Source organism: Acinonyx jubatus, chromosome E4 (genome assembly GCF_027475565.1).
Source record: "Acinonyx jubatus isolate Ajub_Pintada_27869175 chromosome E4, VMU_Ajub_asm_v1.0, whole genome shotgun sequence".
NCBI classification, from domain to species: Eukaryota; Metazoa; Chordata; class Mammalia; order Carnivora; family Felidae; genus Acinonyx; species Acinonyx jubatus.
The window spans coordinates 60,998,199-61,017,343 of NC_069395.1; the positions used below are offsets into that span (position 1 = coordinate 60,998,199).

Genomic DNA, 19,145 nt, shown 5'->3' on the forward strand with positions numbered 1-19,145 from the left:
ATCAGCCCAGAGCCCGACCCGGGGCTCGAACTCCCGGACCGCGAGATCGTGACCTGGCTGAAGTCGGACGCTTAACCGACTGCGCCACCCAGGCGCCCCTCGAATATTCTTTTAATTCTTTTTTCTTTTTTTTAATTAAAAAAAAAAATTTTTTTTTTAACGTTTATTTATTTTTGGGACAGAGAGAGACAGAGCATGAACGGGGGAGGGGCAGAGAGAGAGGGAGACACAGAATCGGAAACAGGCTCCAGGCTCCGAGCCATCAGCCCAGAGCCTGACGCGGGCCTGAACTCACGGACCGCGAGATCGTGACCTGGCTGAAGTCGGACGCTTGACCGACTGCGCCACCCAGGCGCCCCTCAGTCTATTGTTAAAGAGACTGATTTCTGGAGTGAAAACTGGGACATTATTAATTTTATGTTTATACTTCTCTGATTTTCTGATTTTTAAAAAGTGAACATGTTATTTTTATACTCAAAAATATAAAAATACCTTTCTAAATTACCAAAACAATGATAAGTAGCATTCTCTCTATAGCCCCACATGAATACCATCAATGTTTTATATATGTTTTTACTACAATGTTCTCCCTTTGGGGAAGTGCCCTTCCTCTTCCTGCCACTCTGCAGCCCAGACTCCATCCATCCCCATGAAACTGGATTGAGATCTCTTTCTCTTCTAAAGCCTGCTAACATGAACATTCAAGTTAATATAAATATTTTCTTATTGTTGTCAGGTTATCATTATGTTTTGCCAAAGTACAAATTCTCCAGGAAATGATCAATTTTAAAAACATTATTTATAAATTGAAGGGATATCTAGATAGATAGATACAGATACAGATACAGATACAGATGCAGATACAGATATAAACATAGATAATTTGGGATGGTATGTATCCTGAGGGGAAAATATGAATCAAGAACATAAAATATATATCGCCATTATGTTTTCTTTCCATACTTGTATATATATAATCGAGAGGAAAAAGTCCTCAAGATCTTAATATTTTTTAAGGGCTCATTCAAGCTAGCTCAAGAAAAGATATGTCCTCAGCTCAGTCACTAAATGAAAAAAAAATGGTAATAATAAGTCACATGATTAGCAACAATGCTTCCTTGTGTTTGTAGAGTACTTTACACATTAGCGCAAAGAATGATAGAGTTACAGAGAATTAGGTCACTCTCTAGCACAACACCATGAGGGTCATGACACAGGTAGAAGAGGCCAAAGAGACTGAGTCCCAGGAAAGTGAATGACTTGCCTGAGTGCGCTCAGCTGGGACACAAGCTCAGACTCAAGGTTTTTACTTCAAATTCAGGGCTCTCTCCCTGTCCTCCTGCTTAGAACAACACAACGGCCTGAATTATTCTGACACTGTAGAGGCATTACTCTTGCAAATGGCAATGCTTGACATGAGTCTATCAGAAAGAAGCCTGACTTCTAATGAGGTCCCTACTCAGGTTTCTTCCTAAAGGAAAACTAGAAGGGGAAAAGAAAATGAAAATGGACAGTGGGAGTTGCTTAATTTTATTTGTTTCATTCTAGAAAGTAGCACAGTGCTGGGCACGGTTTAGGGGTTCAATAAACATGGGAAAATGACTGAAGAAATAAATGAGTGAATGTGTTTGCAAGCACCTGTCACATTAAAGCCCCCTCCCCCAGTTACTGATGGAAGGGAATCCACTGGGATTTCCAGTGCAAATTCTGAGCAAACATAGTAGGGTAGTAAAGAACCTAGCAATATGAAAGAAATATGCTAGAAACACATTTTTATAAGTAGGAGATACGGTTATAGGAAACTTAAAAAAATTTTTTTTAACGTTTATTTATTTTTGAGACAGAGAGAGACAGAGCATGAATGGGGGAGGGTGAGAGAGAGGGAGACACAGAATCCGAAGCAGGCTCCAGGCTCTGAGCTGTCAGCACTGAGCCCTATGTGGGGCTCGAACCCATGAACCATGAGATCATGATCTGAGCTGAAGTCACTTAACCTACTGAGCCACCCAGGTGCCCCATAGGAAACTTTTAGAGTTATACGGAACTCTGGTTCCATTCCAAGTCAAATTCAAAATGAAGGAAAACTGAGGCATTTATACTCACTTACTAACATGACTTAAACTAAAACTCCCCGCACTTCAGTTGTTTCTTCCTTAGAGAACCAATGGTTTCAACATTTATTTTTCCTCTTCTAGAGAAAAAAAATTACAATGCTGTCTTCCATTCTCCATCACACAGTAGTTTCTTTATATCTCAGATTACCACAGATGTTAGAAGGGGGAAAGAAGAGAAAGTTTTGTTTTTTTTTTAGATCAAGTTCTTATTTAAATTCGCTTAGATAACATACAGTGTAATATTCGGGAGTAGAATTTAGTGATTCATCACTTACAGAGAACACCCAGTGCTCATCATAACAAGTGCCCTCCTTAATACCCATCACCCATTTAATCCATTCCCTGCTGACTTCTCCTCCACGAATCTTAAATTTGTTCTCTAGATTTAAGAGTGTCTTACTGTTTTCCACATGCTGTTTATTTCCTTCCCCTGTGTTTATCTGTTTTGTTTCTTGAATTCCACACATAATTGCACACATAATTGCAATCATTTGGTATTTGTCTTTCTCTGGCAGATTTCACTTGGCGTAATATACTCTAGCTCCATCCCCATCATTGCAAATGGCAAGATTTTATTCTTTTTGATGACTGAGTAATATTCCATTGTGTGTGTATGTATTTATGTGTATTATACACACACACATACTTATATACTTTTTTACTTCAAATTTATACACACACACACACACACACACACACACACATCTTCTTTACCAATTCATCAGTTGATGGACACTTGTATTTTTCTATAATCTGGCTATTGTTGATAATGCTGCTATAAACATCAGGGTACATGTGCCACTTTGCATCAGTATTTTTGTATCCTTTGGGTAAATACCTAGTAGTGCAATTGCTGGGTCATAGGGCAGTTCTATTTTTAACTTTTTGAGGAAATTCCATACTGTTTTCCAGAGCGGCTGCACCAGTTTGCATCCCCACCAGTAATGTAAGGGGGTTCCCCTTTTTCCACATCCTCACTGAAATGTGTTGTTTCCTGTGATGTTAATGTTAGCCACTCTGCCAGGTGTGATGTGGTATCTCATCATGGTTTTTTATTTGTATTTCTTGGATTATGAGTGATGCTGAGCATCTTTCCACGTGCCTATTAGCCATTTGGATGTCTTCTTTGGAAAAATGTCTATTCATTCATGTCTTCTGCCCATTTCTTAACTGCATTATTTGTTTTGGGGGTGTTGTTTGATAAGTTCTTGATAGATTTTGGATACTAACCCTTTATCAGATTGAGTCATTTGCAAATATCTTCTCTCATGCCATAGATTGCCTTTTAGTTTTGTTGATTGTTTCCTTCACTGTGCAGAAGTTATCTTGGTAAAATCTCAATGGTTCATTTTTGCTTTTATTTCCCTAGCCTTCAGAGATGTGTCTAGTAATAAGTTGCTAGAGCCAAGGTCAAAGAGGTTGTTATCTATGTTCTTCTCTAAGGTTTTGATGGTTTCCTACTTCACATTTAGGTCTTTCATCCATTTTGGATTTATTTTTGTATATAGTATAAGGAAGTGGTCCGGTTTCATTCTTCTGCATGTTGCTGTCCAGTTTTCCCAACACCATTTGTTGAAGAGACCGTCTTTTTTCCATTGGTTATTCTCTCCTGCTTTGTTGAAAATGAGTTGAACATATAGCTATGGGTCTATTTCTGGGTTTTCCATTCTGTTCCATTGGTCTATGTGTCTGTTTTTGTGCCAGTACCATACTGTCTTGATGACTACAGCTTTGTAATATGGCTTGAAGTCTGGAATTGTGACGCTGCCAGCTTTGTTTTTCTTTTTCAGTCTTGCTTTGCCTATTCAAAGTCTTTTGTGGTTCCATCCAAATTTTAGGATAGTTTGTTCTAGCTCTGTGAAAAATGCTAGTAGTATTTTGATAGGGATTGCACTGAAAGTGTAGACTGCTTTGAGTAGTACAGACATTTTAACAACGTTTGTTCTTCCTATCCATGAGCATGGAATGTTTTTCCATTTCTTTGTGTCTTCAATTTCTTTCTTAAGTGTTCTGTAGTTTTCAGAGTACATATCTTTTACCTCTTTGGTTAGGTTTATTACTAGGTATCTTATGGTTTTTAATGTAATTGTAAATGGGACTGATTCCTTGATTTCTCTTTCTGGTGCTTGATTATTGGTATATAGAAATGCAACAGATTTCTGTACATTGATTTTATATCCTGAGACTTTGTTGCATTCATATATTATTTCTAGCAATTTTTTGGTGGTGTCTTTCAGGTTTTCTACATAGAGTATCATGTCATCTACAAATAGCAAAAAGGTGACTTCTTCCTTGCTGATTTGGATGCCATTTCTTTCTTTTTGTTGTCTGATTGCTGAGACTAGGACTTCTAGTACTATGTTAAATAACAGGGGTGAGAGTGGACATCCCTCTCTTGTTCCAAACCACAGAGGAAACGTTCTCTATTTTTCCCCATTGAGGATGACATTAGCTGTGGGTCTTTCACATATGGCCTTTATGATGTTGAGATATGTTCCATGTATCCCTACATAGTTGAGGATTCTTATAAAAAATGGATTCTGTACTTTGTCAAGTGCTTTTTGTGCTTCTATTGACAGGATCATATGGTTCTTAGGCCTTATTAATGCAGTGTATTGCATTTGATTTGCAAATATTGAACCAACCCTAAAGTCCGGGAATAAATCCCATTTGGTCGTGGTGAATAATTATTTTAATGTACTGTTGGATTTGATTTGCTAATATCTTGAGAATTTTTGCATCTATGTTCATCAGGGATATTGGTCTGTAATTCTTATTTCTAGTAGTGTATTTATCTGGTTTGGGTATCAGGGTAATGTTGGCCTCATAGAATGAGTTTGGAAATTTTCCTTCCATTTCTATTTTTGGGAACAGTTTAAAAATAATAGGTATTAACTCTCTTTAATTTGGTAGAAATGCCCCCGGGAAGCCATTTCCCCCTGGACTTTTGTTTGTTGAGGGATTTTGATTACTAATTCAATCTCTTCACTGGTTATGGGTCTGTTCAAATTTTCTACATCTTCCTATTTCAGTTTTGGTAGTTTATATGTTTCTAGGAATTTATCCATTCTTCTAGATTGTCCAATTTTTTCACATATGATTTTTCATAGTATTCTCTTACAATTGTTTGTATTTATGTGTGTTGGTTATGATTACTCCTCTTTCATTTGTGATTTTATTTATTTGGGTCCTTCCTCTTATCTTTTTGAGAAGTCTGGCTGGGTTTATCAATTGTATTAATTCTTTCAAAGAACGAGCTTCTAGTTTCATTGATCTGTTTTACTGTTTTTTTCAGTTTGTTTCTATATCATTTATTTCTGCTCTAATATTTATTATTTCCCTTCTGCTGGCTTTAGGCTTTTTTTTTGCTATTCCTTTTCTAGCTCCTTTAGGTATAAGATTAAGTTGTGTGTTTGAGACTTTTCTTGCTTTTGAGGTGGCTCTGTATTGCTATATACTTCCCTCTTATGACCATTTTTACTGTATCACATAGGTTTTGGACTGTCATGTTTTCATTTTCATTTGCTTCCATGTATTTTTTAAATTTCTTCTTTGATTTGCTGCTTAAGCCACTCAGTCTTTAGTAGGATGTTCTTTAACCTCCATGTATTTGTGGCCTTTACAAATTTTTTCTTGTGGTTGACTTCAAGTTTCATAGCATTGTGGTCAGAAAATATGCACAGTATGATCTCAATCTTTTTGTACTTTTTGAGGCTTGATTTGTGATCCAGTATGTGATCTATTCTACAGAATGTACCATGTGCACTCGAGAAGGATGTGTATTCTGCTGCTTCAGGATGAAATGTTCTGAATATATCTGTTAAGTCCATCTGCTCCAGTGTGTCATTCAAAGTGTTTCCTTATTGATTCCTTTCTGCTTAGATCATCTGTCCATTGCTATAAGTGCAGTGTTAAAGTCCCCTATTATTATTGTATTATTATCAATGAGTTTCTCTATGTTTGTGATTAATTTGATTTATGTATTTGGGTGTTCCAGGCTGGGGGCACAAATTGTTAGATCTTCTTGAATAGACCCCTTAATTATGATATAGTGCCCTTCTTCATCTTTTGTTACAGTCTTTGGTTTAAAATCTAGTTTGTCTGATATAAGTATGGCTACTCCAGCTTTCTTTTAACATCCATTAGCATGATAAATGGTTCTCTATCCCCTTATTTTCAGTCTGTAGGTGTCTTTAGGTCTAAATTGAGTTTCTTGTCGGCAGAATAAAGATGGGCCTTGTTTTTTATTATCCATTCTGGTACCATATGTCTTTTTATTGGAGCATTTAGACTATTTACATTTAGAGCAATTATTGATAGATATGAATTTAGTGTCATTTTATTACCTGCAAAGTCAGCGTTTCTGGAGATTTTCTCAATTCCTTTCTAGTCTCTGTCACTTTTGGTTACTTTCTCACTCAAACATTCCCCTTTAATATTTCTTGCAGGGCTGGTTTAGTAATGACAAATTCCTTTAAGTTTTTGTTTATCTGGGAAACTCTTTATCTCTCCTTCTATTCTGAATGACAGCCTTGCTGGATAAAGTATTCTTGGCTGCATACTTTTTCCCATTCAGTACACTGAATGCATCATATCACTCCCTTCTGGCCTGCCAAGTTTCTATGGATGAATCTGTTGCTAACCTTATATTTGTCTTCCTTTGTAGGTGAGGAATTTTTTTCCCCTTGCTGCTTTCAGGATTTTCTCACTATGTCTGTATTTTGCAAGTTTTACTACAATATGTCTCAGTGTTGGCCTGCTTTTGTTGATTTTGATGGGAATTCGCTGTGCCTCCTGGAATTGGATATCTGTTTCCTTTCACAGATCAGGAATATTTTCAGTTATAATTTGGTTAAATAAGCCTTCTGTCCCTTTTTCCCCCTCTCTTCTTCTGGATTCCCATGATACTAATGCTATTACATTTTATGGAGTCACTGAGTTCCCTATGTCTATATTTGTTATCCAATATTTTTCTTTCCCTCTTCTTTTCAGCTTCACTATTTTCCATAATTTTACCTTCTATATTATTCATTCATTCCTCTGACTCTTCCATCCTTGTGGTCATTACATCCAATCAGTTTTGCGTCTCAGTTACAGCAATTTTTATTTCAGCCTACCTAGATTTTAGGTGTTTTATCTCTGTAGTGATGGGCTTCCTGACGTCTTTTATCCTTTTCTTTAGCTCAGCTAGTATCCTTATGATTGTTGTTTTCAATTCTGACTCAGGCATATTACTTATATCTGTTTCAGTTAGATCCCTGCCCCATGACCTTTTCTTGTTCTTTGTTTTGGGATGAATTCCTCCATCCTGGCATTTTGTCAAGTCTCTGTCTCCTGTGTGTTAGGAAAGCCTGTTATATTTCTTGCTCCTGAGAGTAATGACTATTTTAAGAAGAGGTCATATACTGACCAGGGCCTGGCGCTTCAGGAAGTGTTTTTGGTGTATGCAGTGTGCACTCTGCTGCTGTGTTTTGGCTGCTTTTCCTCTCGGGTCAGTCCTCTGCAGAGTTTCACCTTGTCTGCAGTGGGGAGTGTTTGGACCTTTCCAGTGTGTGGCGAATTTTAACTAGGTGTGTTTTGGTCTGCTTGTTAAAAGAGGCTGGGTCCAGTTTCCACTAGAATTGAAGCTTTGCAGCACTCTCTGGTCAGTAGACTTGAGGGGTGCAGGGGGGGTCTGTGCTGGTCCCATTGCTCTGGTTCTCAGGCACACTTGCCCTATGAAAAAAGCACCTGCAGAGTGCAAGGAGGCAGAGCTTAGTGTACATGGCTCAAGCCTCCACTGTGGGCACTGCGCTGCTCACTAAAGTCTATCCATACTGATAGCGGCGGGGGATAGTATCAGCTGGCTCTCTATCCCCTGGAGAAGGAAGTTCCTGCCCACTGCTATTCAGAAAGCCTTCACAGCAGAGTGAACGATCTCACCTCATGTGTCCCAGGCATCACTCAGATTGCCACCTTCACCCTGTGTCTGAGCCTTCTGACCACCCAGTGGTGGAGTGCTCCTGTTTTTTGCTGCTGTTGTTGTTTTTTTTTTCTTTTTTAAATCTCAGGAATGCCAGCTGGGTTTCAAAACTCCAAATTTTAAGGATCTGGCATGGCACAGATGCGCACTGACCTCTGAGGAGGGCCTCCCTCTGCCATGGTTGGTGCCAGTTTGTCCCAGAAGGGGAGTCACCTGAACATGCAGGGGCTTGGAGTTTATGGTAAAGCACAGAAAAAAGCTGGCATCCAGGTTAGCTGCCTTTAGATGGTGTCTCTGCCCCTATGCTAATGAATGGGGCATCTCAATGGTGCCCACTAGTCAGCTCTTTTGTCACCTGAGAGGCAGTGCCACCTCTCCCAAATGCACTGGGAAGTGCCTCTCCCAGTGCTACCCAGGGGATTCTCAGACCATGTTCTCTGCTCCCAGGCCTCTGCCCTCCTCCACAGGAGCACCACTATGCACATCAGCCTCCACCTGGCCATGGTACAGACTTCTAAACTTCAGACTTTGAGCTCTGCTACTTGTAAAAGCTTGTGATAATACGTCCCTCTCATTTTTCCTGTTAATGGTTTTGGGGAAGTGTTTTTCTTGTGCAGTCCCCTGTGCGCTGCTCATTCTTGCCCTCTCTCTCTCTCTCTCTCCTCTCTCTGTGGTCAGAGCTCCTTCCTCTGCAGCACTGGTGATTCTTTTCTCCCCTCAATCATGTTTCTGCCCCTCATAAATTCCCTCTAGTTGGGCAATTTGTTCACTCAGTCCTCAGAGTTACTTCTTGGGTATTGTGGGGGGCCGGGCCCCGGTGCCAGGCTGAGACCGGGTCGAGCAATGTTCCCCATTGACTCAAGCCAACCCGGTGGTTCCCCCTCCCATTCATGTGGGAGGCCGGGCCCCGGCGCCAGGCTGAGACCGGGTCGAGCAACGTTCCCTGTTGACTCAAGCCAACCCGGTGGTTCCCCCTCCCATTCCCCCACTTTCGAGGGCATACGAAAGCCTTGTCAAGGCTGAGAAAGTTAATTCCTGAAGCCTGTGGTCTGCAGGTGTTGGCAGTAATGCTACCTCCCTTTTTCTACCCCGAGTCAGATAGAAACAAACATGGGAATTGTGTTTTGCTAGCAATCTTATCAACAAGGTCTTGTGACCCGTCTAGAAAATGCACAAGAAACACAGAACTAAATGTTTTGGTTGGCAGCGATTATGTGAAACCTGATTATTCTTAGAATGACCTGATCCATAAGAGTCTTATATTATGAAAGATTGTGTACAGCAACAAACAATAAAGCCGTCACTTAGGCCATCAGCCCAGGGGACCCTCCTGTTCCCAAACTTTCTCTTCTCTCTTTTTTTCTTGCATTCCCCTACCCTCAGGACCCTGACCTCGGTGTTTGTCGCGCCGGTCACGACAAGTGGCGCCCGAACAGGGACCTGAGACAACAAGGAGGAAAGCGAAAGCGGACCGCGCGGCGTCTAATTCAGGTAGGGGAACTGTGCCAGCAGCACAGACGACGGGAGTAAAACTATGGGACAGAAACAGTCTATGGAACAGGGATATTTTATAACTGCCTTGCAGGCTCTTATGAAGGAGAAGGGAATTAAGGTTTCTCAGTCAGCCCTTAGGGAATTTTTTGACATAGTGCATGCTTATTGCCCATGGTTTCCAGATGGGGGTACAGTTGATTTAAAGGATTGGCAGCGAGTTGGTCAGGAACTTAAAAATCAAATGAAGATTCGTGGGGCTGCTGTTCCAGGGACTTTGTGGTCTACTTGGACCTGTATTAAAGAGGTCCTTGATCCGCAGGATTCTATTGAAATAGTTTCTCTTAGCTTGGAAGCAGCCCAACCCTTAGTGACTTCAGATGCTCCTGTCCCTCCAGAAACTACTTTCAATGCCCTTTCGGGACAGTCACGGGTGCCTTCACCTTTACCTCCTCTCCCCCTCCTAGAACAGTTATCTGTGCAAGATCCAGAAAATAATGATGACTCTCCTTTTGGGGATCAGGGAGATGATGGGCTGTATTTGGAAGATCAGAGGAAGCCTGCCTTCTTGGCCCCTCTGGTCCAGAAGGTACCTTTAAAACGACCTTCTTTTCAGGCACAAGATAGAGGCTTACCTCGGCTGGCTTTCCCTATTACTCAGAATCAACAGTCCACTGAACCTTACCCCATTGTGGGAACTACTCCTTTGCAGCGGACTCTGTATCAAGCAACACAGTATGGGGAAGACACCTCTGCTTTTCACGCTGACCCTGTTATTCAGCAGGGGGAACAGAGAGTGTACTCCGCCCTAAGTTTTAAACTGCTGAAAGATTTGAAATCCTCTACAGCCCAGTCTGGTCCAACAGCTCCCTTTACCCTGTCTATGCTTGATAATTTGAGCAGGGAGGCGTTATGCCCAGGAGATTGGAAGGTCATTGCTCAGGCTTGTTTGAGTGTGGGAGATAACCTCTTGTGGAAAGCAGAATTTGCAGAGAATGCTGAAAACCAGGCTATGTATAATAAAAGAACTAACATACCAGTGGATTTTAACATGCTCACAGGTACAGGACAATATTATGATGTGGGTCTCCAGCTGAATTATCCTGAAATTGCGTATAATCAAATTAATACCTGTGCCATTGCAGCTTGGAAAAAACTCCCCTCCACAGGGGGCAGAACTGAGGAATTGTCTAAAATTAGGCAAGGGCCAGACGAGAAGTACCAGGATTTCGTTGGGCGCCTCTTGACTGCAGTCAGTCGTATCGTTACTGATGGGGAGGCAGGTACCATTATTGTAAAACAACTGGCTTATAAAAATGCTAATTCTGCATGTCAGGCAGCCATTCGTCCTTGGAAAAATCAGGGTACCTTGGAGGATTATATCAGGTTATGTGCTGAGATTGGACCATCTTATATTCAGGGCATTACCTTGGCAGCCGCCTTAAAGGGAATAGACCCCTTACAGGTGCATGCCCAGCTTCAGGGTAAAAACGTAAGAACTAATCCAAGGAAGTTGGGTGGAATAGTGTGTTTCAAATGTGGCCAAAAGGGCCATATGAAGGCCCAATGTCGCAGTAAAGAAATAATTCCAACCACCACCGGTTTGCCAAGTGGCCCTAACATTAATAATAAGCCGGCAATTATTTGTCCCAGATGTAGACTGGGGTATCACTGGGTCAATGAATGCTGCTCTAAAACTGATTCTAATGGCAAACCTCTTCAGGGAAACTGGAAGCGGGGCCAGCCGCAGGCCCCTCAAACAATTGCGGCAATGTTCCCACAGGCGCCTTCTCACCCATTGTGTCCAACACTGGAGACCTCCCAGGTATTAGCCAACTACACCGCGGTACCCCTGCCAGTGCAGGACTAGATCTTAACCCAGATCAGTCTGTTTACCTAGAAGGAGGACAGCCCCCTAAAGCCATCCCCAGAGGGATATGGGGGCCTCTACCCAGGAATACTTGGGGGTTATTATTGGGAAGATCCAGCTGGACTCTTAAGGGATTGATGATCTATCCTGGAGTTATTGATGGAGATTACACTGGAGAAATAAAAATTTTGGCCAGCTTAACTATGGGAACTTTGGTACTTGAGCCCAAGACTCCCATAGCACAATTGATCTTGATACCCCGGATATCCTCCAATAATAAGGCTGTTAAACCTTATCGGGGAAATCAAGGGTTCGGCTCCACAGATCTTTATTGGGCTAAAGTGATCTCTGTAGAAAAGCCCATGCTTACATTGCATATCCAAGGAGTCCCTTTTGAGGGACTAGTGGATACAGGTGCAGATGTCTCAGTTATTGCTCAAAAAAAATTGGCCTGTCACATGGCCTATTCAAGTGACTAATATTCCAATTAAAGGTGTTGGTTATGCCTCTGCTCCGTTGCAAAGCTCTGATTATTTACATTGGAGACTGCCTGAAGGTATGACTGGAACTTTTCAGCCTTTTGTTTTGAATATAGATCTTAACCTCTGGGGCAGGGACATATTAACTGCAATGAATTTGACTCTGGAGACTAAGGCAGTCCCGATTCAAAAACAGACTAATCTTGCTATGCACCTTATGAAGGAAATGGGCTATATTGAGGGGAAAGGCTTAGGGAAGGAGTTGCAGGGGAATCCTGAGCCTTATGTCCCCGAGCCCGAAAGAGACCATTTCGGATTGGGTTTTTCCTAGGGCCATTGGAAACTCCCCCACGCTATGCCTCTCCAGTGGATGACTTCCACTCCAGTGTGGGTTAACCAATGGCCCTTACCTACTGTTAAGAGGGAGGCTGCTGTTCACCTCATGGAGGAACAACTGCAATTAGGTCATTTAGTTCCGTCCACCAGTCCCTGGAACACCCCAATCTTTGTGATTAGAAAAAAGTCAAATAAATGGAGGTTGCTGCAAGATTTGAGAGCAATTAATGCCGTCATGAAGCCCATGGGGGCTTTGCAACCTGGCCTCCCTTCCCCAGCGGCCATTCCTTTACAGTATCTATTACTAGTTTTGGACTTAAAAGATTGTTTTTTTACCATTCCGTTAGCCCCTGGCGACGGAGAACATTTTGCATTCTCCCTGCCTTCCACTAACTTACAGGAACCTGCTAAGCGGTATCAGTGGAAGGTCTTACTGCAAGGCATGGCTAACAGTTCGACTTTATGTCAAGAATTTGTGGCCAGAGCAATTACCCCTTTCAGACAGAGTTTTCCCCATGTATATTGTATCCATTATATGGATGACTTACTTTTGGCTGCTGAAACTGAGGAATTATTACAGGAGGCTTTTATTTCTCTTCAAAGATGCCTTAAAGCATATAATTTGATTGTTGCCCCTGAGAAAGTTCAAAGGGAAGCACCTTTTGAATACCTAGGGTATCTCATCTCCAAATCAACTGTCCGACCTCAGAAAGTATCAATTAGAACTGGACATTTGACTACTTTAAATGATTTTCAGAAATTATTAGGAGATATAAACTGGATTAGAAACACACTAGGGGTCACCACAGAACAATTACTGCCTTTGTTTAATATTCTAAAAGGAGATAGTTCTCCAGCATCTCCGCGAAGTCTCACTCAAGAAGCTAAAGAAGCTATGAGACATATAGAACAGGCCATTCAGCAGGCCCAAGTCACTAGAATTGACCCTTCTCAGCCTTTGTATCTAATAATATTAAAACCTCAGGTCATCCCCTTTGCAATTCTGTGGCAATCTCATGGTCCACTTGAATGGCTACATTTAGCCTTACACTCTCTGCATGTCATTAATCCTTTGCTATCTATGGTTTGTCTTCTCGTCATTAGAGGAAGATCCCGAGTTGTTCAGCTCTTTGGACACGATCCAGAATTTATTGCATGTGCCTTTCTGACACCGAAGCTGGTGGACGCTGCTTTTGCTCAGTCCATCGAATGGCAACTTGCCTTGGCTAATTTTACAGGTCAAATTAAATTTCATTTACCTTCTGATTCTTTAATACAAGGTTTCAATCTTATAGATATTTTGCCCTATAATCCTATTGTTTGTCAGCCGATTGAAGATGCTGCTTCCATTTTTGTGGATGCTAGTAAAGAGGGTAAAACTGCAGTGTATTATGTCACTTCCCAACATAAAAATTTGATCACTTTAAATTATATGACTAAATCTGTCCAAAGGGCCGAGCTTTATGCTGTACAGGTAGCCCTAAAAACTTACCCAGAATCTATAAATGTCTATTCTGACAGTCAATACATTGTCAAAGCCGTGTTGCAGCTTCCCACTGCCTTTATACTGACAGCAGATGAGGAACTTTATCATCTATTTCGTGCTATACAAAAACTTCTTAATTCACGGCACAGTCCAATTTATATTTCCCACATTCGAGCTCACACCGATCTGCCTGGTCCCCTAGTTGCTGGGAATCGGATAGCCGATGCAGCAACCCATTTATTGCAAGCTCTGCCCATTACCACTCCTTTGGAAACAGCCAAAAGGAGTCATGATAATTTTCATCAGAATGCGGCAGCCCTTCGACGAGAATTCAAAATATCTCGTGAAGCGGCCAGACAAATTGTTAAACAGTGCGGCATCTGTCCGCAATTCTTCCCACAGCCGGTCTATGCCATTAATCCCCGAGGTCTTCGGCCCAATGACTTGTAGCAAATGGACGTCACCCAATATTTACCTTTTGGGAAATTGCACTATATACATGTGTCGTAGATACTTGCTCAGGCTATATACATGCTTCAGCCCACTCAGGAGAAGCATTTGTTGATGTTCAAAATCACCTATTTTCTGCCTTTGCAGCAATGGGCAAACCTCATAAAATAAAAACTGACAATGGTAATGCTTATACTTCTAAATCTTTTACAGAATTTTGCCGCCAACTCCGAATTGAGCATACAACTGGCATTGCTTATAATTCCACAGGACAGGCTGTTGTTGAGCGAGCTCATCTGACTCTAAAACAATATCTGCAAAAACTTAAAGAAGGGGAGATATTAAAGGGAAAGATAAAGTATTCCCCACATGTACATCTCACTCTTGTGTTGTATGTTTTAACTTTTTTAAATGTCAATGAAGCAGGGATGACTGCTGCAGAGCGATGCTGGGGAAGGAATCAAGAACCTCTCTTGATGGCTAGATGGAAAGATATGCCGGAAGGCATTTGGCGAGGCCCAGACCCAGTCCTTCGAAAAGGGCGAGGGTATGCTTGTGTTTTTCCACAGGATGAGGAAGCGCCACGCTGGGTCCCACTTTGGCTCCTCAGAGACATTACGGTTGCGCCGAAAAATGGCCAAATTGACAGCGACGGAGCCCCCCCAGAAGCGACAACGGCGGAGTCATAAGGCGGGTACGCCCACCTGGGGACAGATAAAGAACCTGCTGACCCAGGCCACTGATGTAGTGATGGCCTCAGGTAGAGAGGTAACGGCCACACATGTCTTCTTGGCATGCCTGTGCATTCTCACTACAACCGGGGAGTCTGCCCTCTATTGGGCATACATGGTAGGTCCTCCTACAGTACAACCTGTAACACGGAGAGACCCCACACCCAAAGTATACACCAATCTCACCTTTATGGGAGGGGAAGATGCAGGGTTTTTGCCCACTGTGTCGGCCTCTATAAATGGGACAGCGCTCTCTGCAGGAGTACCCATCTGCCTGCAAAGGGAGTCTACGCTGTACAAACTTGCTTATGGGTGCTTGGGTACGAAACCAGTAGGGCGGTCTATTACTTATACTATGTGGCAAAATGACAAGCATCCTTCTGAATGGGTACCCCGCTCCGTTGCCGCTTATTGACAAAAGAGAGAATTATTAGGAAAATGGATGTTTTTTGGACCACGTGATCCCCCTCAGAATCTTCCTATATGTCCCTCAGTTGGTCAAGGCCTTACCGGGGACTCACCTTGGGGTAAATGTGCCCAATCCTCTTCATTGAGGATGACTCCTAAAGGCATAAACTATACCATTACAGATTATTCCTGAAAGGCCTGGCATTCATTCCTTCAAGAAACACCTATGGCTATTTTGGAAGTGCAAAGGGAAACAAGGAGACCTTTAGTGGCTCCTTTAAGAGATATGGGTCCACCTCCTAATGAGGTACAGGTACACCACAAGATTATCCCACAAACCATTTTGCAATCCCCTGAAGGAAGAATTCATTCCGATCTTTGGAAATTATATGCTACCTTTGATAAAATATATACTAATGACAGCTTTAGTTTTCCAGAATATTATGTTTCTCCAGTTCTGCAATTGCGTGCCTGTGTTCCTCCACCCTACTATCTGATTGTTGGAGATGGGACCATTACTCCAGTGAAAGAAGATTGTCATCAGTTATACCGGCTGACGTGTCCTGCTTGTGTTTTGACCAATTGTCTACCAGTAGATGGACCCTCTAGAAGTGGAATGAAGGTTTATCTGGTCTTACAACCTCCCTATTGGATGTTGCCAGTAAATGTTACAGGACCTTGGTATCCTAATTATGGGATGCAATTGGCCTTAGAAATCAGTAAACGGCTATGCAGGACCAAACGGTTTCTTGGACTCTTAATTGCTGGACTCATAGCAGCAGTGACTGTAATTGCCTCTGCAACTGTATCTGTAATATCCTTACATGAAAGTGCCCAAACGGCATCCCATGTAAATGAATTGGCTCATAATGTATCCAAGGTGTTTGCCACTCAAGAACGAATAGACCGTAAATTGGAAGCCCAATTAGAGGCATTACAAGAAGCATTAATGTATTTTGGTGATCAGTTTGCTGTTTTGCGTACCAGACTTTCTTTAATTTGTCATGATGCATATAAGCATATCTGTGTTACCCCTTTAGAGTATACCAATGTGGCATGGGGACAAGTGCGTCGTCATTTACAAGGGGTTTGGCATGATGCTAATACTAGCTTAGACCTCTTACAGCTACAAGAAGAGATAAATGCTGTTGCAAGTAGCTCACTCAGTTTCCCTAACGCTGGATATCTTGCTGAAACCATACTGCACCAACTTAATGGGTTTAATCCATTTAATATTCTTCAGCATTCCTTTTGGATCTTTATTGGAATTGTTTCCGTAATATCTGTTATACTTGTCTTGCTGTGTTATTTCTGGAGATGGGGTCTTACTGCCTTTACCACATACCAGGCCAGGATGCACATGTTGCAATTACAAACAATAGGGGGACATGTGGGGGGCCGGGCCCCAGTGCCAGGCTGAGACCGGGTCGAGCAACGTTCCCTGTTGACTCAAGCCAACCCGGTGGTTCCCCCTCCCATTCCCCCACTTTCGAGGGCATACAAAAGCCTTGTCAAGGCTGAGAAAGTTAATTCCTGAAGCCTGTGGTCTGCAGGTGTTGGCAGTAATGCTACCTCCCTTTTTCTACCCCGAGTCAGATAGAAACAAACATGGGAACTGTGTTTTGCTAGCAATCTATCAACAAGGTCTTGTGACCCGTTCAGAAAGTTCACAAGGTACACAGAACGAAATGTTTTGGCTGGCAGTGATCATGTGAAGCCTGATTATTCTTAGAATGACCTGATCCATAAGAGTCTTATATTATAAAAGATTGTGTACAGCAACAATAAAGTCGTCACTTGGGCCATCAGCCCAGGGGACCCTCCTGTTCCCAAACTTTCTCTTCTCTCTTTTTTTCTTGCATTCCCCTACCCTCAGGACCCTGACCTCGGTGTTTGTCGCACCGGTCGCGACACCTGGGAATTTCTGATTGCATAATGGGCTTTATGCAAAATTCCAGTTTTTGTCTCCTCAGCCCAGTGATATGCTAGCAAAGTCGAGGCTTTTGCTTTCTGCTTGATCTCTAGTCCCTGAGATGTAAGTGAGAAATGCCTCCAAAGAAAGTTGGCAGTGAATACAGGGCCCATCCTAACAAGTCTTCCATAGGTCAGATCTATGCCCCACAAAGACTGGAGGCTTTAATTGCTCTCTGATAGATTTGAATGGTCTTCTTTTGTGTGACTGTATTTTATCCTGCTTTTATAGTCTTTTGCTGGAGGATCAGTCTGAAACAAGCCATTCCATCAAAGTTCTCAGTGATTCTGATGCCATTAACCCATTTTCAGACTTATCTCTTACACTCCTAGGACCTCAGGGCTACAAAGTGAGGTGAGTGTTCTCCTTGCTTCCATTTGCACTTCCAAACTACTTTTCCTTCATCTCTCAAAATCCCAAGCTACAGTGAAATCCATGACATTTGGCTATGTCCCCCATCACTAGTGCTTGCTGTTATCCTTTGTCAACCTCCTGGTTCTTGATCATTCATTAAAGACTATAGTCAACTGCCTTCTCTATTCCTCACCACTTTCCTGCATGACTGCCACTGATTGCCACAACCACAGGACAAAGAGAATCCACTCCACACACTAGCCCCTCAGGTGCTCTGCCCAAATACCCCCACTGATCCTTCCCTCCTTTTCTTTTTAGTAACCCACCCCCATCACAGTCTAGATCTTATTACCAGTGATGAGGGAGCATAATGCAAGCTGAGCAACCTCCCCCCTACCCTGCCCAGTTTGGATATGTGTGATACTCCTCAGGCACTCCTGGTTGCCCAAGAACAAAGGCAAGGACAGAAAAATGGTTAAACTGATAGAGTCTCCATCAGTTTACAAATATCTTAGTAAATTACCAGAAAAAAAAGGCAACCTTATCAATAGCCTAATCTCCAGGAACTCCTTACTGTCTTAATGATAATACTTGGCTAGAGGAAAAAACAACCTTAGCTTGATCATAGCTAGGCCTCCAGTAATCTGTGAGTGTTCCTTAGCATATGGAAATCCCTTTAAGAAACTCCATCTTGACTTTATCTCCCTCAACTCCATAGTCTATAACCAGTCACTCTTCACAACCCTACTGCAGCTCTTTCTGCCCACAGGTCCTGTACCCGTGCTTTAATAAAATCACCTTTTTGCACCAAAGACATCTCAAGAATTCTTTCTTGGCCGTCAGCTCTGGACTCCCATCACTCCAAAACTTCATCTCCAGTAACTGCACATAGGAAATGGTGATTTTAAGACTCTCAGTTTCTGAACTCTACTTCCTCTCCTTCCAGCTCGCTTGTGTCACGCCTCTACTTTGACCTCATTGAGATTTCTAAATCCCTGACCTTACCCCGTCTGCATGTCCATCTCAAACCTCTTGTGGTGAGTTCCCGCTTTATCAAGTTTATGTCTCATGGTCATCTCTTTCTCTCTGTACCATTTTGCGGATAAAATCTCAACCCAGTGGAATTCAACCCCATGCTTCCCTATCCTTCCAGCTAAAGGTTGCTGGAGAAAATCTCACAGTCACGGTGATCCCTTTGAATTTAAAATTATGATCACAAGCCTCTTATGAACACTCTGTGCTACCAGACAACTCTTTGTTTCTCTAATAAGTTTGGTTTCTGTCTCCCGCTATGGCTACCACTCCATTTCTTTGTTTCTCTTCAAAGCCGAATGTTTGGAATGAGTTATAAATACTCATCTCTACCTCTTCAACCCAACCACTCATTAAAAAAATTTTTTTTTACATTTATTTATTTTTTTGAGAGTATAGAGAGACAGAGCACAAGTTGTGGAGGGGGAGGGGCAAAGAGAAGAGACACAGACTCCGAAGC

General features: G+C 42.1%; 1 protein-coding gene across 6 annotated transcripts in view; it reads right to left on the reverse strand.

The window, feature by feature from the left end:
* The window catches only part of PLD5 (phospholipase D family member 5), a 416,641-nt gene that overhangs the window by 122,425 nt on the left and 275,071 nt on the right, over window positions 1-19,145 (reverse strand). The window contains exon 2 of one of the 6 annotated variants that reach the window (XM_053209716.1): window positions 18,452-18,535. The exons of 4 other annotated variants lie outside the window; for them this stretch is intronic. In XM_053209716.1, coding sequence (XP_053065691.1) covers window positions 18,452-18,470 — 19 coding nt within the window. In that variant the 5' untranslated portion in view covers window positions 18,471-18,535. Of the gene's footprint in view, window positions 1-18,451; window positions 18,546-19,145 lie in introns of those variants that run through there. One more of the 6 variants, XM_053209717.1, reaches the window with a different exon arrangement.